This window comes from Chiloscyllium plagiosum, unplaced genomic scaffold, assembly GCF_037043375.1.
Source record: "Chiloscyllium plagiosum isolate Xiang-an unplaced genomic scaffold, Cpla_swu_hap1 HiC_scaffold_39, whole genome shotgun sequence".
Taxonomy (NCBI): Eukaryota; Metazoa; Chordata; class Chondrichthyes; order Orectolobiformes; family Hemiscylliidae; genus Chiloscyllium; species Chiloscyllium plagiosum.
Window position 1 is genome coordinate 13666971 of NW_028270177.1, and position 22038 is coordinate 13689008.

The window sequence follows — 22038 nt, forward strand, 5'->3', positions numbered from 1 at the left end:
CAATTTTAAGCTCAGGAAACTATAATAAATAACAAAACATTGTAACTAATGCTTTGTTAACTTGGCTCAGCAGGTGACATTCTCTTCTGAGTCGAAATCTTGTGAATTGGCACTCCCATTCCCAGATATAATGTAGGGTGGCACTCCATTTCAGTGCTGAAGGAGTGCTGCACTGTCTGAGCTGCTGCCCTCCAAATGTAAACTTAGGTGTTGTTTACCTATTCAAATCGATATTAATAATCTTTAGCATTAAGAACAGAGGCTTCTACCAGCATTTTGGCCAATGTTCCTTCCTCAGTTATTTAGGCAATAGTTGTTTTTTTGCTAATTGTTGATTCTTGTTATGTGCATCTTTGTCACATTTGCCTCTGTAATAAAAGTCGCTGTACTCCATCATAATCAATTGAAGTGTTTGTCTGAGATGTCATAAAATGATTATATGTCTTAAGCTAGGGATTCAAACATAGATTAAGTGTCTCACTTTCTAGGCTAAAACAGGGTGTCTAGAACAGTGAGTTCTTATATGAAGTGTTGAGGAAGAAAAACACAGGCAACCAATTTCTCTTTAACTGGAATTGCTTTGCTTTTAAAATCTAATTTTGTATTTAATGTTCCAGTGTAATTTTGTCCTATTCACTGATGGCAGGAGCTGATGCGATACTGTGCCAATGACGTTAAAGCTACTTACGAGGTGTTTTGTGAGGAGCTTCCACTGTTTCTAGAAAGGTGAGTCACCTTTTGTGAGTGACTGCCTGTTCTCATTCTTGTTTCTCTCTTTGATCGCTGAAATAGAATAAGCCAGCTACAGAACAATAGACCATAGTATCACCCTACATCTCCATGCAACACCGGTTGAAAAAGAGTTGTTACAAAGAATAGTAAAAGCATCGCCTAACATGGGACAAAGACGCACATGCACACATACATCCTGGATTTAATTCCCAGTCAGCCCCAACTGATTTCCATAGGATTTTGAGAGATGCATTTCATTGCACTGTCCCTCCGAACTTTGGAAGGGGAAGTTTTGGCTCCTAAACACCACCATCCAGGGACTCACTGCTCGAACCTTCTTATAATTGCTTGTAAGTGCATGGTGATGATTCCCTTCTCCTATTGCTGAATAAATAATGAGTGCCTGCTGTTGCAGATCACCTTTGTTTGGAAGATTGGGAGAGGGTGGTCAAATTGAGGTTATAGTACTGTACCCTTGAGAATGTTGAAGATAAATTATCATGGATGTATGGGCTGCTGCCGAATGAATATGGAAAGAGGGCCCTGTCTACCTCAAATGTTACTATCTATTAGAGAAGCTGTCTCTCTCTTACACAGCTTGCCATTCAGATGATTTGATAATACAGACAAGATAGTTGCTATCCCCTTACAATGCACTGAAGAGTTATTTTTCATTTACACGTGGGACATGAGTGTAACAGCAGACCAGCAGTTAGTGCCCATCTCTGGTTGTTGAGGGTTTACCAGGCCGTTTCAGAGGGCAGTTGAAGGTCAACCGTATTGCTGTGAGCCTGGAGTCACACGTAGGCCAGACCAGGTGAGGATGTCAGATTTTCTTCATGAAGGATATTAGCAAGCCAGGTGGGTTTTTCTGACAATTGGCAATGGTTTCATGATCATAAGTGGATTCTTAATTCCAGATTTTCTTTTGCTTCGTTGAATTCAAATTCCATAATCTGCCGTGGCAGGATTCAAACCTGGGTACCCAGAACATTAGCTGAGTTTCTGAATTAATAGTCTAGCGATAATACCACTAGGCTAGTGTCTCCCTGCATTCGTAGTTCATACACTTATTCCTGTTTTAGGATAGTTCCTCGGCAAGCCAGTTAACAGACAAATAAAAACATGAGCTACAGATGTCAATAGCTAGAGTTCCAGTGAAGGTCACTGGTTACTTCCTGGGTAGGGAACTCACTCTGTGCCACCCAGAGCGCTAACTGTGCCTTCTCCTTCCTGGTTAGGTGCCCACACCCAGTGACCCTTTCTGGCATGCTAGAAATGGGACAGTGCTACCTTCCTGTCAACCACAACTGGAAGAGATACCTGGATGAGGCACAGGGTACGTATGAAGAGCTGCAGCGGGAGATGAAGCAGTCCCTCATGAACCTGGCCAATGATGCCTGTCAGCTCCTGTACGGTGAAAGGTGTGTAAGTTTAATTTTAGAATTTGCTAGGTAGTGAGACTTAATGTAGCGCTGAACATGTAGTTTAGACTGATACTTTGGTCCATCAGCGAGGGAGGGTTGTATTATTGGAAGTGTCAGATTTGGGATGAGCTGTTCAGCTGAGTCTCTTCCTACCTGTGCAGGTGGACATAGAGGTCCCTCGGTACCATTTAATAAGAAATCTTGAAGTGAGCTCACCCCATCTCCTGGCCATTTGTTCCTCCCTCAATCAATGTAACCAGCAGCAGTCATTGCACGTCAAAGCCTGCTTTTGAGATGTAGAATTGAGCTTAACCTGCAACCCTCTAAGAACATTAAATATCACCGTTTTGACTTGTCTGCATTTCCTTTATATTTACCAGCTCATAGCTCATTGCTTCCAAGTGTCAGAATCACTAGTGACTGTGGTTTCACGAGAAATCAAAGATGGGCACTTCACTCTGGGGCCAGAGACAGCATATTGTTCAGAGTGGGATTCCTTGAATGAACAGAGCAAAGTGACCCTTTCCTGTTGCTGTGTTTATATGGTTGATGGGTGAGGCAAGTCTGGTAGTCATTATGCACCTGTACTATGTCTTCCTGATTTTCAGATACAAAGATGACCCCTGGTTGTGGGACCTAGAATGGGGTACCCAAGAATTTAAACAGAAGAAGAACACTAAGAAAAAGAAAAAAGAGCTGGTCAGCACCAGTGAAGTTGCAAATTCTGGCATAATGTCAGAGTTTGAGGAAGGTCAGATGATTTTTTTTTAAAGTCACTGTTTGCGCTCGTATATGATTTGGTTCTTGTCTGCTACCTGAACCCAATTATTAAAGTTACTAAATTAGAGGCTCGAGATCCAACATTTTCAGTGTACAGCCCATCTTGATGAGGATTGAGATAGTAACTGTGTTTGGAGGATCTCGTCTGCTTCTCTGCTTGAAAAGACTCAAACAGAATGAGGATGTCCAATCAGATTTCTCAACCTTTCAGTGCAAAAGTTAAACTTTTGATCCTATGATATTATAAATGAACACCAGTGCCAGACTCGTAACATCACTGCATGAATCTTTAAGATATTTTACCCAGGCATTTTTTTCCTAAATGGCCATCTGAAACCTTGTCTTTTCAAAGTGAAGTACTTAAACAAAGTGAGGAAATGTTCTTGCTTGTTATGTGTAGGATCCCAGTGCATTGTTCTATACACAATTTCCCTGCAAACTCTGACGTTGAAATGAAGACTCTTCACACCATCTCCTCTTGCTCTTTCCCAGGGTCATTAAACTACACTAACGCATTTTAATCTTAATATTCCTGTTCTCCTGTGATCTAAAGACTTTTAAAACCCAAGTTTGGAGTCCAATTCCACGTCATCTTCTTTGTTGCAGCATGACCTAAGTGCCAACATAAATCAGGTTTTTAGTCACTAGTCCTAATATCTCCAATTTAATTTCAAATTCAATTTTTGTCCTACTATCCTCCTGTGAGGCTTCTTGGAATGCCTCACCTTGTTAAAAGGCATTGCTTAGGTACTGATTGTCATTATTGAATCATGGAATAATTCATTTGAGTAAAGCAGCACTTTAACTAGAGTCATTTTGTGTTTTCATTTGATGTTAGTGAAGATTTGTTCATCCCTCCGCTCTCTACTTTTCTGTTCATTGTTGTACACCTCCACTTGTGTCGTTCACTGACTAGATACGGTAGAAAGAGTCTGTTATGGGTTGGTATTTGATTTGTGTTGGGTTAGACCTTTGTTACCCAATCCCCATGTGTTAGAGAGCCAATCATGGGTTTAAGTTCCATTCCAGTGACCTTAGCACACCATCGTATCACAGTCTTTCAGTTGTGACACCAAAGGATAGATCTGCCCCCTCAGGTGACTATTTGAAGGAGAAGAGGGGATTTCCCCCGATATGTATTCTTCAAACAAATCTTCAAAAAGATTTTGTTTGATTGCGACCTCATTGATCTCAATGGGATCTTGCAGTGCCCAAATTTGCCATCACATTTCTTTCCAGCTGTGAGTAAACAATGTAAGTCCCCAGTGAAATACGGTATAAATGCAAGTTTGATCTTAATGGAGCATATGTGAACATCCTATTACTCACTGGCAGTTTAGGTATGGTAGACTTTGTCTGACGTTTTTAATCTTCTTACAGATCCGGGGCCTCCCTCAGAAGAAAAAGAGGAGGAGATGAAGGCTGCCAAAAGTAGAGCCCTTCTGAATGATCTGCATCAGACAGTCAGTCTTCTCCCAAAGAGAAGACAGCATTTACCAGGCCATCCAGAGTTAGTACATTTGAAAACAAGTTTCTGTTCAATGGTTTTGCTAATGACTCAGTGACCACCTGGAAGATTGAAAGTTGAATTTAATTCTGTGCTCGTTGAGCTACTGTCATTGGTATGTGTGTGTGTGTTCACCTCACCCTAGTCGGGCCTTGTTGAACCAGGTTGCTACACAAGGTGCTACTTAGCTATAATGTCCAATGATACTAATTTCTCAAGACTTGCACACAAAGAATGACCATTTGAGGAAAGCAACACACCACCATTATTACGCCCCATAACCTTGTAACCCAGCAACAGCGAGCTTTGAAAATTAGGTTGAAGATTGAATTTCGTCAGAATTGAGCCTAGCAGCCCAGTTAGCTAAGGAATCCAGACGTGAGGTTGCATAGGAAACTACTGATAGAGACTTGTGAACTATTGAATCCATTTCCTTGCTGTGCTTCTGTAGATGGTATCGGAAACTGTGCCTGAAGTGGAATGATCCACATTGGCTGCCAGGGCCCAGTCTCATCAGTCTCCAGATGAGGGTCACTCCAAAGCTGATGCGTTTGACCTGGGATGGATTTCCACTGCACTATTCAGAGAGCCATGGGTGGGGCTATCTGGTCCCAGGAAGAAAGGATAATCTACTAACTAACCCCAGTGACATAGATTCACCTTCTTGCCCATATAGGTAAGTAAATTTTATCCATCATAGTCTGTAAGCAATTTTCTTTCTGATTGTAGTATGCTAATGCAGTGAAAATGACTTTTATTTCCTGGTTATACTGAAACCAGTTTCCTGATTGATTGATTGGCAGTTCAAGCCAGTATGATATTGGGTTAAATTGAGTAAAATAATCCATTTCCAATTTCCTGAAGTAACTGATTAAAATGAATGGCCTTGAGATAGTTAGGGCACTTATTCATGATGAGCATTGTAATAACTCCAATCTCTGCTCATAATGATCCCTACGAAGAGGGATATGTGAAGACACTGAACAGTTGGTCCTAATTACATTAAAAAGTCCATCAGATGCATTTCATCTCAGATATGCCTTTGTTACCTCTGAGCTTGAGTTTCCTTGTGGCTGACTTCACAATTTCCACCCTTCATAAAACTTACATTTGTCCAAAATTCTGCTGCCTGTAACTACAGCCTGCACCAAGGCCCAGATTCACGTGTTCCCAGTTGAGCAATGACCTTTTCCCTCCCATCTCTCTTAACCTTCTGTAAACTAACTAACAGGATTCATGATGGTGCCGATATTGGGTGACACTTCATAAGCTCTCTACAGCCGATCTTATTCTCAAGTTTACTTACAACGTTCTGCACTTATAAACCTCAATTCTAAGTCTGTAAAAATACTGCCCCCCCCCAACTCCATGCAGTCATAACCTTGTATGCCTTGCTCGGTCTAAACACCCTACAATCTATTTGTCCTTGTATGTCACAGTCTGCTGTACTGTACACAAAATAAAACTTTTCACTGTACATGGGTACATGTGAAAATAATAAATCGAATCTACTCAAATGCTGTGCCCCTTTTCATTCTTGTCTTGCATGTATCCCTTGGTTTATTTGTTTCATTATTTAATGGCTGTGCCTTCAACTGCCTAGGCATGAACTCTGGAATTCCTCCCCTAAAACTCTCCAATTATCTAACTCTTTTTCCTGCTTCTTTAAATATCTCCTTAAATGATGGCCAAACAGTTGAATAAGAGCTAACAGTTCTAGCAGCTCCTTGTATGGCAGTTAAGGTTTTGTTTGTTAACAGCCCCACATCGAACTTTGGGGTGGCTTATTACAATAAAGAGGAGAAAATGAGGTCTGCAGATGCTGGAGATCAGAGCGGAATTCCTGAAGAAGGGCTTATGCCCGAAATGTCGATTCTCCTGTTCCCTGGTGCTGCCTGACCTGCTGCGCTTTTCCAGCAACACCATTTTCAGCTATTACAATAAAGATGCTATGTAAATGCAGGATTTTGCTGTGGGGTATCATATTCATACATCAACTTTACGTCTTGCAACACCACCCCATCACACCATCAGCACCTCCGTGACAAAGAGTCCTAACCAGAATGTCAATGTCAATAATGTTCTTGTGCTGTGTGTTTCCAGCATTGTTGTATTACAAACATCCAACGGTGGCGATGCGCAGAGGGTATTCTTTCTATTTTGGCTTTTGCTATTTCTTTGGCAGAACCATTGAGATGGTGCACCAGGAACATTGCAAAAAGAAATCACAAGGACAAACGGATCAATCAGAGATGTCAGTCAGCAATGATTACATGCTGACAGAGAATACTATGTGGGAAATGGTGAGAGTTGGGTAAAGTTGCTTTCGTTTTATAATTTAATCGCCCTTTCTATTGCATACCATATGAACATACAGAAATGTCAGACAAGAAATGACCATCTGGCCTGACCTACATTGTTGTGATATTTAGTGAGTGCCATTCCAAGGTACATGTATCATTGGATATGAAGTTCAGGTAAATTGAGGTGTAGAGCTGGCAAAGTCTGATTGAAGTTGAATGGCATACTCCTATTCCCCTGTAGTCTCCTGTGAAAGTTAATAAGGTAGGTCAAAGACCTTGAAACTATTTGGAACCTTCGTTGTGAAATGTTCCACATTTCATACGCAAAATCAAGACTGCATATATGTTCTGGTTGAAACAGGCCAGGTTTGAGCGGAATTCCATGTTATAATCAATCTTGATTCAGACAAAAATAAGTATTTCATAATCAGTTTGTGTTGCCGCACTCAGCATAGAACAAATCAGAAATTACAAAAGCAAAATACTTCTGATGCTGGTACCATGACACAGGAGTAATGGTATTAGAGCCCTTTGTGATAAAAGGCTAACAAAAATGCTACAGTCATGTGATCATGCAACTACAAATTCCAACTGCCTAGTAAGTCTTATCTGAACTGCTTCCAATGCCAATATATCTTTCCACCGAAATGATTTCTATAACATCCAACCCTAAATCATTTCATGCTATTTTATTTATTCATCTTGTACTAACAAAGCTACCTCATTAAAGCTAACTTCCCTTGCTGTCTGTTCTTCCAGAAGATCACATGCTCATGAAAATTTAGTTCCCTGCTTTGATCTCCTTTATAACGATGTCTCCATAATGGCTATGAGATCGTACCCATTAACCTTAATTTGTGCTGGTAATTCAGTTTTGTTCTGCAAACTATGCGCAATTATGTATGAGCTATTAAATTTGTCTTTGCACCATTTTTCTCTCCCTCTGAACCCATTTATTGATGTTGTTTGTATGCTTGTACACTCTGCCCCTAGCTGTCCCTTTTGGAGTACCATTATCAAAATAGTTGCCCTGTAATGCCACCATATTCTTTTGCTTTATAAGCCTATGTATCGCCCTCCCAAACCCTTCCTACCTTCATTAGTTTATCGCCGTAGAATTTGATTCACTAGAACATTGCTCCCAGACTTTCATGAGTACAAGTTTCACTCTTTCTATCTGTACTGTCTTGTTAATAACTTTATCACTTTATCTCTCTGAGGAATCTTGAGTAACAACTTGTCACAGACTAACGATTAATTTGTTTAAACAAAAGCTTAACTGTCCGTCTCGTTTAACTTGTCTATTACAAATTGAAAGGGGGGGGGGGGGGTGAACAACACAAGTTATAGTAATCTAAAGTATAAAGATCATAAGATGCTCGTACCTGATAATTTGCTGTTTGACATCCTCCGTCTGAAATCTGAAACAACAGAAAATACTCACTGTTTCAGGCAGCATCTGTGAATTGCAAAACTGTGTTAATATTTCAGAAATTTGTGTTGCAACTGCTTTAAAAAAATCAATTTGGGTTTCAACTCCTGATGATCAATGATAGAAAGTGCATGTGTGGACCTTAAATTGGCATTAATGATACTTTTAATAAGTACTGAAGTTACAACAGCTTACATTTATACAGCAGTTGTAAACAAACCAAGGTGCTTAAAACATGGAACCATCAAGGTAGCTATTAAGATAGGACACCAAAAGCTTGGTCAAAGGGCTAGGTTTTTAAAAAGCCTCATAAAAGAGATGGAGAGGTTTGGGGCAAGAATTCCCAGGAATCTAAAAGTGGAATGAACAATGTTGACCAATTAAAGTCAGGAACGCACAGTAGTTAGGAAGATGAGAATTGTGAATTGTAGGGCTGGAGGTGAATATAGAGATAAGGAGGACGGAAGCTAGTTAGGAAATTGAAAACAGGAGCGAGAATTTTAAAATAAAATAAAATAAAAGTTGTTAGACCATGAGCCACCATTGATCAGGGCTGTTGATCAAACCTGTCCCAGAGATGATGCTCTCAAATGTTAAAACCCTGTCATGTTTTACTCATCCATCCATGCCTGAGAAATAGCAACTTGGAACAAGGTAGCAAAAGGGAGATCAATGTTAGTAGGATCATACTCCAACAAGAGTGAGTATTCCACAGGCAAAGGGAGGAGGTCAAACAGCAAATTGGTTTTGTATAGGAATGTGAGTAGCAGAATTCGTAGTATTTTTTGTGACAACTTTCTTCATTGCCACCAGGTGGAGGAGCTGAGTCACATGGAGACTGAACATGAAGCTGATTATGGTAATGGCGGTACGAAGAATTCTGCACAGGTGAATGCCTGCTCCTCTTTAAAAGTATTGAACTTTTCTCTGCTTTTTCTTCTGTGATGTGTTTAGAATGAATAAATTAGTCCATCATCTGCCATTATCTCACCTGATTGTTTGATACAAAAGACTCCAACTGCCTGCCTGAGTGGATGTAAATCTTTCTTATAGTGTGCTTCTGCTTGCCAAATGTGGACTGCAGGATCAGACAGACTTCACTGTACCTGGTGTTTGTCCACTTGTTTGCCTATCATGACTGTGTCTCATTTTAATTTGTTTTGTTTTATTCATTCAAGGGATGTGGGTGTTGCTGGCTGGGCCAGCATTTATTGCCCATCCCTAAGTTTTGAGTCAACCACATTGCTGTGGTCTGGAGTCACATGTAGTCCAGACGAGATAAGAATAATAGTTTCCATCCCTAAAGGACATTAGTGAGTCAGATGAATTTTTCCAACAATTGGTAATGGATTCACGGTCATCATTAGACTCTAAATTCCAAATTTTTATTGAATTCAAATTTCACCATCTGTCGTGACAGGATTCGAACCCCAGTCTCCACTTGTGTCTCCAGAGTAGTGATAATAATCCAGTGATAATACCACTTGCCCTCCCCTGTGTTATGGGTTTTAAAAACCGTAACTTTGTTAATGCTAAGATACCATGACCCCCTCAACAGGTTCGTAACATTGCTTGCTTTTAACCCCTGCAGAAAAAAATACTGTGTCCAAATGATCAGGTGGTATTCAGACTGTTGCCCTGCGTTGTAAATTGTCATGGTTACTGACTTATTCCACAGAATCAGTTGATTTAATTTCTAGTTATTTAGAATGTTATTACTTTCCTTTTTGATCAAAACTGGGAGATACAGCCATCAGAATTTCTTGAGGACAGCTGTTGTTCGTATCACCATGGAAACGGTCCGTATAATGAGGTCAATGTGCCTGGATGCTGGTTTTTCAGACTTCCACACAAGGTTTGTTATTTTTCCTTCCTGATCTGATAGTTTTACTTTGTGTGATTTTTTAAAAAAATGTTTTGATGCTGTTTGGCTATAGGTCAACCTGATGACACTAACCCAGCTTTTCTCTCCTCATCTCCAGTAGACAATAGGTGCAGGAGTAGGCCATTCTGCCCTTCAAGCCTGCACCACCATTCAATATGATCATGGCTGATCATCCTTGATCAATATCCTGTTCCTGCCTTATCTCCATAACCCTTGATTCCACTATCCTCGAGACCTCTATCCAACTCTTTCTTAAATGAATCCAGAGACTGGGCCTCCACTGCCCTCTGGGGCAGAGCATTCCACACAGCCACCACTCTCTGGGTGAAGAAGTTTCTCCTCAGTCCTAAATGGTCTACCCCGTATTTCTAAGCTGTGTCCTATGGTTCGGCACTCACCCTTCAGCGGAAACATGTTTCCTGCCTCTAGAGTGTCCAATCCTTTAGTAATCTTATGTCTCAATCAGATCCCTTCTCAGTCTTCTAAACTCAAGGGTATACAAGCCCAGTCGCTCCAGTCTCAGTGTAAGGTAGTCTTGCCAGTCCAGGAATTGACCTCGTGAACCTACGCTGCACTCCCTCAATAGCCAGAATGTCTTTCCTCAAATTTGGAGACCAGAACTGCACACAATACTCCAGGTGTGGTCTCACCAGGGCCCTGTACAGCTGCAGAAGAACCTCTTTGCTTCTATACTCAATCCCTCTTGTTATAAAGGCCAGCATGCTACTAGCCTTCTTCACTACCTGCTGTACCTGCATGCTTACCTTCATTGACTAGTGTACAAGAATACCCAGATCTTTGTACTGCCCCTTTACCTAAATTGATTCCATTTAGGTAGTAATCTGCCTTCCTGTTCTTGCCACCAAAGTGGATAACCATACATTTATCCACATTAAACTGCATCTGCCATGCATCTGACCACTCACCTAACCTGTCCAGGTCACCCTGTAATCTCCTAACATCCTCCTCACATTTCACCCTGCCACCCAGCTTAGTATCATCAGCAAATTTGCTAATGTTATTACTAATACCATCTTCTATATCATTAATATATATTGTAAAGAGCTGCGGTACCCCACTGGTCACTGCCTGCCATTCTGAAATGGAGCCGTTTATCACTACTGTTTGTTTCCTGTCAGCCAACCAACTTTCAATCCAAGTTAGTACTTTGCCCCCAGTACCATGCACCCTAATTTTGCTCACTAACCTCCTATGTAGGACTTTATCAAAAGCTTTCTGAAAGTCCAGGGTACACTACATCTACTGGATCTCCCTCGTCCATCTTCAGAGTTACATCCTCAAAAAATTCCAGAAGATTAGTCAAGCATGATTTCCCCTTCATAAATCCATGCTGACTCTGACCTCTCCTGTTACTACTATCCAGATATGTCATAATTTCATCCTTTATAATAGACTCCAGCATCTTTCCCACCACTGAAGTCAGACTAACTGGTCTATAATTTCCTGCTTTCTGTCTTCTACCTTTCTTAAAAAGTGGTATAACATTAGCCACCCTCCAATCTGCAGCAACTGATCCCGAATCATTCAAACTCTGGAAAATAATCATCACGATTTCTCGAGCCGCCTCCTTCAGTACCCTGGAATGTAGACCATCAGGCCCTGGGGACTTATCAACCTTCAGACCTAACAGTCTCTCCAACACCAATTCCTGGCAAATATAAATTCCCTTCAGTTCAGGTCCTTCAGCCACTGTTACTTCAGGGAGATTGCTTGTGTCTTCCCCAGTGAACACAGGTCTGAAGTACCAATTCAATTCTTCTGCCATTTCTTTGCTCCCCTTAATATATTCCCCTGTTTCTGTCTTCAAGGGCCCAATTTTAATCTTAACCATTTTTTTGCCTTTCACATACCTAAAAAAAGCTTTTACTATCCTCCTTTATATTATTGGCCAGATTACCTTCGTACCTCATTTTTTCTCTGCGTATTTCCTTCTTAGTAATCCTCTGTTGTTCTTTAAAAGCTTCCCAGTCCTCCGTTTTCCCATTTATCTTTGCTATGTTATACTTTTTCTCTTTTAACTTTATATGTTTCTTAACTTCCCTCGTCAACCATGGCCACCCGTACCTCCTCCTAGGATCTTTCTTCCTTTTGGAATGAACTGATTCTGCATCTTCTGCATTATACACAGAAATATCCGCCATTGTTCCTCCATGGTCATCCCTGCTAAGGTATTGCACCATTGAACTTTGGCCAGCTCCTCCCTCATAGCTCCATAGTTCCCTTTTATTCAACAGAAATATTGTCACTTCCTGATGGTAATGGCTCTTGGCAGCTTCCCATACCACATGGACAAGCCTCCTTTAATACCTCACACAACTCATTATTGGATATTAGCAACTGCATTTGGATGGTGTCAATAACTAAGGGGAAACACACAATGTCGTTCACAGGGGCCTAATCAAACGATGGAGTTTGGGCCAAAATGCAAGACATAGTGTCAAAAGTTTAATGAGAGAGGGGATTTTAAGGATGACAGGCAGAGGAAGAGGTTCTAGGAGGGAATTCCAGAACAAAGCTCTTGGGTGGCTGAACTCAAAGCCACTAATTGGGAAAAGGAAAGAAGACACAAGAGACCTGAATCAAAAGAACAAGTTACTCAGGGACGAGTTGTACTAGTGCGTAGTGTGAGGCCAGACCATAAGGTATTAGAGTATCTGATTAGTGATAGAGTCATACAGCACGGAAACAGACCGTTTCGGTCCAACTAGTCTATGCTGACCAAGTTTCCCAAAATAAACTAGTCACACTTGCCTGCGTTTGGCCCATATCCCTCTAAACCTTTCCTATTCATGTACCTGTCCAAATGTCTTTTAAATGATGCAACTGTTCCTGCATCCACCACTTTTTTACTGGCAGTTCATTCCACGTAGAAACCACCCTCTGTATGAAAACGTTGCACATTAGGTCCCCTTTAAATCTTTCTCATCTCACCTTAAAATATGCTTCCTGGTTTTGAACTCGCGCATCATAGGGAAAAGACCTTTTGCTACTTACCTTTATCTATGCCCCTTATGATTTCATAAACCTCAGTAAGGTCACTCCTCAATCCCCTACACTCTTGTGAAAAATGGCCCAGCTTATTAGTATAATTCAAATAAGTCCCAGCAATACCCTGGTAAATCTTTTCTGGATCCTCTCCGGTTTAATAATACCCTTCATTTGGCAGGACAACCAGAACTGCATGTAGTACTCCAGAAGAGGTCTTAGCAATGCCCTGTACAACCTCGATATGATGTCCCAACTCCTATAATCAGTGGTCCGAACAATGAAGGCAAGCGTGCTAAACATCTTCTTAACCACTGTGTCTAACTGTGATGCAACTTTCAAAGAACTGTGTACCTGAACCCTCGGGTCTTTTTGTTCGACCATGCTACCCAGGGCCCTACTGTTATAAGTCCTGCCCTTGTTTGTTTTATCAAAATGCGATACCTTACATTTGTCCAAATTAAACTCCATTTGCCAACCCTCATCCCATTGGCTCAATTGATCAAGATCCATTTGTAATCTTAGGTAACCTTCTTCACTGTCAACTATGCCACCAATTTAGGTGTCACCTGCAAACCTACTAATCATGCCTCTTAAATCCTCACTCAATAGTTCGTGTAAATGACAAGCAAGGGTGTACCCACTGGTCACAGGCCTCCACTCCGAAAAACAGCCCTGCACCACCACCACTGTCTCCTAATGTCAAGCCAGTTTTGTATCCAATTGTATCCTGAATCCCATGTGATCTAACTTCATGAATTAGTCTACCATGCGGGACCTTGTCAAATGCTTTACCAAAGTCCATGGAGACAATGTCTACCGATCTGCTCTCATCAATCTTTTTGGTTGCATCCTCAAAAAACTCAGTCAAGTTTGTGAGACATGATTTCCCACATATAATGATCTGGCAGATTGCAAAGGAGCAGTGGTGGATGGAGTGATCAAGATGCGAAGGAGATTAGCAGCTCAGATATTCACCATTTGGGAATGTTGGACAAGAGAAATGAGATGTGAAATTTTTGGGAACCAGATGTATACAAATTGGCATTGTATTGTTGCGATAACAGTCAGGGCAAAGTTAATATGCGCTATCGCAACCCCACTTGAGATGCTGTGCCAAGCTCTGTATTTATTGAGTTTACTTCATTGCCTTTGGGGAAATGTGATGATGTGCCACCAGCTAAAATACAATTGTGATTGGCTTGTGTGGCCGTTTCAGGGGGTGTTTAGGAGTTAACCACATTGATGGAGTGTCTGGAATCATGTAAAGCCTAGACCTGGTGAGGGCAACAGGTTTTCTTTCCTATAGGACACTAATCATTCAGTTGAGTTTTTATGACAATCCAGCAGTTTCAAATTCACCATCACCAATACTAACCATTATTCCTAGACTTATTTAATTGAATTTTAACATCTTGGGATGCCCTGATGGGATTTGAACTCTTGTCTCCGAGTCATTAGCCGGGGCTCTGGATTACTAGTCCAGTAACATAACCACCATACCGTTGAACTGGGCGTGTGGATTAGGATGTTAAGTGTTGTCGCAATGGTTTTCCATAATCTCTGGAAATCAAACCTGTGACTCTGATCTTTAGATTTACCCACTTAACAGTTTCTCCGTATTGGCATTGAAATAGGTGGGGTAATATAATTGAATGTGCTTTCTTCCTCTGTCTATATCAGGATGGGAATCAGAACAATGTTGGGAGCCCCTTTGCGAAGGATTTCCTCTCTAAGATGGAAGATGGTACATTGCAGGCTGGCACCAATGCAACAAGTGCAACCAGAGCACTGGAAATCAATAAGATGATTTCATTCTGGAGGAACGCTCAAAAAAGAATCAGGTGATGGGTGATTCCCTCTCTCATTTCATAAAATCCCTACAGTGTGGAAACAGGCCATTTGGCCAAACAAGTCCGCACCGACCATCCAAAGAGTAACCCAGCCAGACCCATTCCCCTACCCTATTACTCTACATTTACCCTGACTAATGTATCTCACCTATACATCCCTGCATACTATGGGCAATTTAGCATAGCCAACTCAGTAACCTGCACATCTATGGATTGTGGGAGGAAACTGGAGGAAATCCATGCAGACACGGGGAGAATGTTCAAACTCCACACAGACAGTCACCTAAAGCTGGAATTGTACCTGTGTCCCTGGCATTGTGAGGCAGCAGTACTAACGACTAAGCCACTGTGCCTCCTGAACTCACATTGACTCATTTGAACTAGGAGCCAGAACCTTTTGGCCCTTGGAGCCCATTGTGCCATTTGATAAGATCATGCCTGATTTAACTGTGGCCTCAACTCTTCTTTTGTTTTCCCCTGTCTACCTCATTACCCCTTGACTCTTCTGTCAATAAAGAAGTATTCTAACTCTTAAATAAATTCAATGACCCTGTCTCCACCATTGCCTGAGAACAGCATTCCACACTCAAATTACCCTCTTGAGTGGGGAAAAAACTTCTCATTCATGTCTTAAATTGGAGACTTGAATTTTAAACTCTGTCCTCTAGTCCAATGATTCCCCATAAGGGGAATCATTCTCTCAGCATCCACCCTGTCATATCCCCTCGGGATTTTATATGTTCCAATAAGATCACCTCTCATTCAACTAACTCCAATGGATCCAGCCTCAACCTTTTCCTCATAAGATAACCCCTCATTCCAGGAAAAACTGACTGTGAATAATTCCGATCACATCCAGTTTCTTGCAAATGGTCTCTGAATTGTTTGTGCTCAGTAAACTGAGTGTTGTCATGGCCTGGGAGTAGAACACTACACTCTGTGTCAATATCAAGCAAATCAGGTCAGGTGCAACACAATGCTGTCTGTATTCTAATCCATAATATCCTTCCAGATTATTCCATTTTAGGCAGTCAATAGGAATAGTTGGTCTTGAATTTGGGACATTTTCTTTCCTGTGAATTAGGTATCCAAGATATCTGGATTCCTCCGGGCTATGGAACATTCCGATTTTTTTTTTTGTCACTCCGCTATTGATGTGTCCTAAAGTCTGGACTTCCTTTCCTATACCTCCCTGACTCTTCCACCTTTTTCTTTTTTAAGGTACTCCTTAAAATCCAGTATTGGTCATTTGGCCTAGCATCTCCTTATGTGGTTCAGTGCTTTGTTCTATATGCTTCATGTAAAATGCCTTTGGATGTTTTATTGTGTTAGCGGTGCTATATAAATATCAGATGTTATTGAATGGACATGACTGAGCATCAGAGAATAGCGTCTTGCCTCACCCGAGATTGTCAGAAGGAAGAGTCCCTTCCTTTTGTCAACAATTACTCCCCCCTACTGGCAAGGTAGCAATACAGCAACATTGCCATAATGCATGGATGAGAAAACACACTACTGGGTAGGGATACTTCATTTCACTGCAATTGCTAACAGTATTCAAAAAGACAATGGCATTGTTAAGGCCCACCCTCACACAGAGAGGATGACCTTTTTTCAAAATCCATATGAACCTACTTGGCCCACAACCTTAGACATCATGTTCTTTAACATGACAGTAATTCTATGATATGTCTGGCTTCTAAACCTGATTGCAGTTGATATCAACAATAGTATCTCAGTCTGAGTATGTTGACAGCAGGAGATCATTGAGCTGTGTAATAAAATAACACCAATTTGCTTCCTTCTGCAGTTCTCAGATTGTTCTGATGCTGAGGAAAAGTGAGCTACCTCGAACAGTCACAAGGTGTGTTTGCAAGTCTATGGGTATTTCCATTTGTTGTTTAGTTCACCCTTCTACCTGATATTGCCTCTTGCAAGAGTCTGATGACTTAACTGGGCTCTATTCAAATGCCTGTTCTTTATTTGTGAACTTAGAGATTGAATGTTGACCAGCTCTTTACTGGGAAAGTCACTCACAGTTAACTCAGATTTGTCTCCACCTGATGTTGTCATTCTGGTATCTTCAAAGCAGGGATTGATGGATGGATGGTGCTAAGCTAAGGTTGCTGCCCATAGCAAACGAAAATAAATTATCTGGAAAATTTACTTGGACTAGAATATACTGGGAAATGGACCCTCATGGACAAAGTTGATGCTCTTAGGGCTTCTTAGGGCTATTTTTTAGTATTCACTGAATGGATGTGGGAGTCACTGGCTGGGTCAGCACTTTTGCTTATCCCTGGTTCAGAGATTGGTGGTGAGCTGCCTTGTTGAACAGCTGTAATCTTTTGGCGTTGGCACTCCCCACAATGCTGTTGGAAAGGAGTTCCTTGGAAGGGTATTTGCAGGTAGTGTTGTTTCAATGTATCTGCTGCCTCTGTCCTTCTAGATGGCAGTGGAAGTTTGGAAAGTGCTGTCAAAACAAACTTGGTGAGTTTCTGCAGTGCATCCTGTAGATGGTACACACTGCTGTTACCATGCATTGTGGGTGGGCAGAGTGTATATTTTTGTATGCGATGTCAGTTAGGCAGGGTTGAAACTTTATTGCTGGAACAGCACAGCAGGTCAGGCAGCATCTAGGGAACAGAAGATTCGACGTTTCGGGCACATGCCCTTCTTCAGGAATCTTCAGGCATGTGCCCGAAACGTCGAATCTTCTGTTCCCTAGATGCTGCCTGACCTGCTGTGCTGTTCCAGCAATAAAGTTTCAGCTTTGATCTCCAGCGTCTGCAGACCTCACTTTCTCCTCCAGTTAGGCAGGGTGCTTGTCCTGTATGTTGTCAGACTTCTTGCTTTATTAGAGCTGCACTCATCCAGGCAATTGGGTAGTCTTTCATCATAACCCTGATATACCTTGTGAATGGTGGGCAGGATTTGGGGAGACAGAAAGTGGGTTAGTTGCTGCTGGATTCCTGGCCATTGTATTTAAATGGCTAGTCCAGTTCATTTTCTGGACAATGGTAACTCCCAAGATATTGATAATGGGACAATTCAACGATGATAATGCCATCCAATATCAAGAGGTAATGGTTGGATCCTGTCTTGTTGGAGATGATCATTACTTGACAGTTGTGTGATGCAAATGTTACTTTGCATTTGTCAGCCAAAGTTTGATATTAAATAGTATTAGATTATTAGCTATGTCCTGCTAAATGTTTCACTTCCACAATTGCAGGCATCCTTCCTATGATGAAGAAAATGATTATGGAGCTATTTTGCCACAAGTCATTACGGCTGGCACAGTGACCAGACGGGCGGTTGAACCGACCTGGCTAACTGCCAGCAATGCACGGGTATGTGACGCTGACAGAGAATATTAGGACAGCAGACCGTTTCTATAACCACAGCCTTTCATTCCTTACAGATGTCATCTGCAGTGGTTTGAGAAGTCGGTGCAGTAGGAACGTTACTTTGTGTCGAACTGTGCTAGAGGAATGCGTGACTGTACTTTTTAACATGTCGGATTTGGCTCAGTTGGCAGTACGCTCACTACAAGAGAGACAAGGTTCCAGGTACAAGTACCACTCCAGAATCTGAGTGCAACAATCGAGGCTGATAATCAAATAACAGTACTGAGAGAATGTTGCACTTACTGAGGTGGTCCCATCTCCCTCCTTGTGTGAACACAATAATATACAATTATACAGTACAGCACAGGGACAGTCCATCAGCCCACCAAGCCTGCTCCAGTTCCTCATTTTTGTTTAGACCCACGCGCAGTGTCTATCCCTCTAGCCTCCTGTTCATGTGTCTATCAAGATACTTCTTAAATGTTGCTAACATGCCTGCTTTCATCACCTTCACTGGTAGTACATTCCAAACACCCACCACCTTCTGTGTGAAAACTTTTCCCCGCACTTCTCCCCTCACCATGAACTTGTGCCTCTTGTAGATGACCTTTCCACTCTGAGGGAGAAAGCCTCTGACTATTCACTCTGTCTCTGCCTGTCATATTTTTGTAGACCTCTATCATGTCACCCTTCAGCTGCTGTCTTTCCAGTGAAAACAATGAGTTTATCCAACCTTCCAGACCAGGCAACATGCTGGTAAACCTTCCCTGCACCCTCTCCAAAGCATCCACATCCTTCTGGTAGTGTGGCAACCAGAACTGCGTGCAATATTCTAAAGGTAGCTTAACTAAAGTTTTGTAGAGCTGTAATATAACTTGCCAACTTTTATATTTGATTCCCTAGTTGATGAAGGCAAGCCTACTGTATGTCTTCTTGACCACCTTATCCATCTGCGTTGCCACTTTCAGGGATATGTGGACCTGTATGCCCAGATCCCTCAGTATATCAATGCTGCGAAGGGTTCTGCATTTATTCTGTAATTTGCAACTGAATTTGATCTTTCAAAATGCATCACCTCACATTTGTCCAGATTAAATTCCATCTGCCATTGCCCTGCCCAAATCTGCAATTTATCTATATCCCGCTCCATTCTTTGACACTCTTCACTATCTGCAACTCTGTCAATTTTGGTGGCACCTGCAAACTTACTAATCAGATTACCTGCATTTCCTCCAGATCATTTACATATATTACAAACAAGAAAGGCCCTAGCACTGATCCCTGTGGAACGTCACTAGTTACTGATCTTCATTCTGAAAAGTACTCTTAAAGATCTCATGCTTCTGCTTTGAAGACTAGGAAAGCTATCCCTGGTGTCCTGGCCAATATTTATCCTTCACTCGTCATCACAAAAAAACTATTTAAAATAGTTTATGTTGACATTATCGGTTTACTGTTTGCAGGAGTTTGTTGTGCATGAAACATTTGCAAATTGGAAGTTGATTAAAAGTGATACAGTGAGAATTCTGAGCCAGCGTGTTCCCCGAGAGTGAAGAGCAAGGGCAGCAAATCCAGGGGGAACCCTGATGTCAAGAGACAGTGAGAGTTTGAGAAAGAAAAAGAAGGAAATGTGTTAGGGGCAGTGTATTATAAACAGGAGAGGACCTTCAAAGGTAGGGTGTGTAGGGGGTGCTTAAAATAAATTAGGAGGACCCAGAAGGGTCACAAATTATCTTTGACAGATAGGATTAAGGAAAATCCCCCAAGTCATTCCTATTTACAGTAAGAGTATGACTGTGGAATGAGTGGTGTCACTTAGAGACCAAAAGGGTACTTGTGCAGCCAGAGGACATGGGTGAGGGGTTAAATGAATGTTTCTCATCCGTGTTCACAAAGGAAAAGGACGTTATTGTCAGGAATTTCATTTGGGAGGATGAGGTTCTAAAACATGTTAAAGAGGAGGTATTAGATGTTTTAGTGGGCGTAAAGGTGCATAAGTCACCTGGGCCTGATGAGATATATCTCAGACTGCTATGGGAGGCAAGGGAGAAGATTGCTGGGGCTCTAGTAGAGATATTTAATTTTTGGCTGGCCGCAAGTGAAGTGCTAGATGACCAGAGGTTGACTGATGTGGTTCCTTTGTTCAAGAAGGGAAGCAGGGCTATGCCAGGTAATTGTAGCCTGATGTTAAGAGTGTGGTGCTGGAAAAGCACACCAGGTTAGGCAGCATCTGAAAAGCAGGAAAATCGACGTTTCAGGCAAAAACTCTTCAATCAAAGGCTTTTGCCCAAAATGTCGATTTTCCTGCTCCTCGGATGCTGCCTGATCTGCTGTGCTTTTCCAACACCACAATCTCGACTCTAAACTCCAGCATCTGCAGTCCTCACTTTCGCTGTCTGATGTCAGCAGTTGGGAAATCAGTGGAGAAACATTCTGAGGGACAAGATTAATCAACACTTGGAAAGGCAGAAATTGATTAGGGATAGTCAGCATGGATTTGTTAGACATCCTGTCTGACTAATTTTTAATTGAGTTTTTAAAAAAAAGTGACTAAATATATTGAGGGTAGTGCAGTTTACATAGACTTCAGTAAGACCTTTGACAATGTTCCATGTGGAAGGCTGATCCACGCAGTAAGAGCCCATGGGATCCAAAGTAAGTTGGCAAACTGGATCCAAAATTGACTTTTAAAAAGGAGGCAAAGGGGGATGGTGGAGAGTTGTTTTTGTAGTTGGTAGTGTCTGACTAGTGATGTACCATGGGAATTGGTGCTGGGATCCTTGCCCTTGTTATGTACATTAACCTCTTGAATGTGAATGTAGAAGGTATAATTAGTAAATTTGCAGATTTGGTGGTGGTGTTAATGCGGAGGATGGGTCTCAGGATACAGTCTGATATTGATTAGTTGATAAATTGGGCAGAGCAATGGTAAATGGAATGTAATCCCGATAAGTGCGAGGCAATGCATTTTGGGAGGTCTAATAAGGGAAGGATATACACAATGAATGATCGGTCCACGGGAATAACTGAGGAACAAAGGGACCTTTGTGTACAAATCCTTATCCCTCGAGATGTCAGCACAGGTAAACAGTGAAGAAGGCATGTGGGATTCTTGCTTTCATTAGCTGGGGTGTAGAATATAGCAGCAAGGAGGTCTTGTTGGGACATTATAAAAGGTTGATTTAGCCACAATACTGTGTGCAGCAGTGGTCACCACACTATTGGAAGGATGTGATTGTACTGGAGGAAATGCAGATGAGATTCACCAGGATGTTGCCTCTGATGAAAAGTCTCAGTTATGAAGGGAGAATGGATAGGTGGGGTTTATTTTCCTTGGAGCAGAGAAGGCTGAGGGGGATCTGAGGCATAGACCAAGTAGATCGTGATAATCCTTTCCCCTTGGCAAATCTATCCAAAACCAGAGAGCACAAGTTTAAAGTGAGGAGTAAGTGGTTTAGAGGAGATCTGAGGATTTTTCTTTCTCCCAGTGGGTGGTAGAAATAAAAAAAACCCACCTTTTTATAATAGTTTTATTTCATAAAGATTTCATAAAGATATGTTATCACCTCTCAAATCATCTTACATAGTCTAAATTATTAGAAGTCATCATTGTCTTGCCAGACCATTAGGGTGGTGGAGTGAAGGTACACTCAACAATTAACAACTATCCAATATAACACTTAGATTACCAAGGCATAGTAGGCAATAGACCAAGGGCAAGTAAATGAGATTAGTGTAAGTTTGGTGTTTGCTGGTCAGTATA

At 41.5% G+C, this 22038-nt stretch overlaps 1 protein-coding gene across 7 annotated transcripts in view; it reads left to right on the forward strand.

Annotated features, from left to right (window-relative positions):
- The window catches only part of polg (polymerase (DNA directed), gamma), a 50160-nt gene that overhangs the window by 13231 nt on the left and 14891 nt on the right, over nt 1-22038 (forward strand). For 3 of the 7 annotated variants that reach the window (XM_087981300.1, XM_087981299.1, XM_087981301.1), the window contains exons 7-17: nt 647-726; nt 1974-2156; nt 2768-2910; nt 4320-4449; nt 4898-5122; nt 6632-6749; nt 8995-9093; nt 9926-10036; nt 14756-14916; nt 16736-16789; nt 18161-18278. In XM_087981300.1, coding sequence (XP_087837426.1) covers nt 647-726; nt 1974-2156; nt 2768-2910; nt 4320-4449; nt 4898-5122; nt 6632-6749; nt 8995-9093; nt 9926-10036; nt 14756-14916; nt 16736-16789; nt 18161-18278 — 1422 coding nt within the window. Of the gene's footprint in view, nt 1-646; nt 727-1973; nt 2157-2767; nt 2911-4319; nt 4450-4897; nt 5123-6631; nt 6750-8994; nt 9094-9910; nt 10037-14755; nt 14917-16735; nt 16790-18160; nt 18279-22038 lie in introns of all 7 variants that reach the window. The other 4 variants (XM_087981302.1, XM_087981303.1, XM_087981304.1 and 1 more) reach the window with 4 other exon arrangements.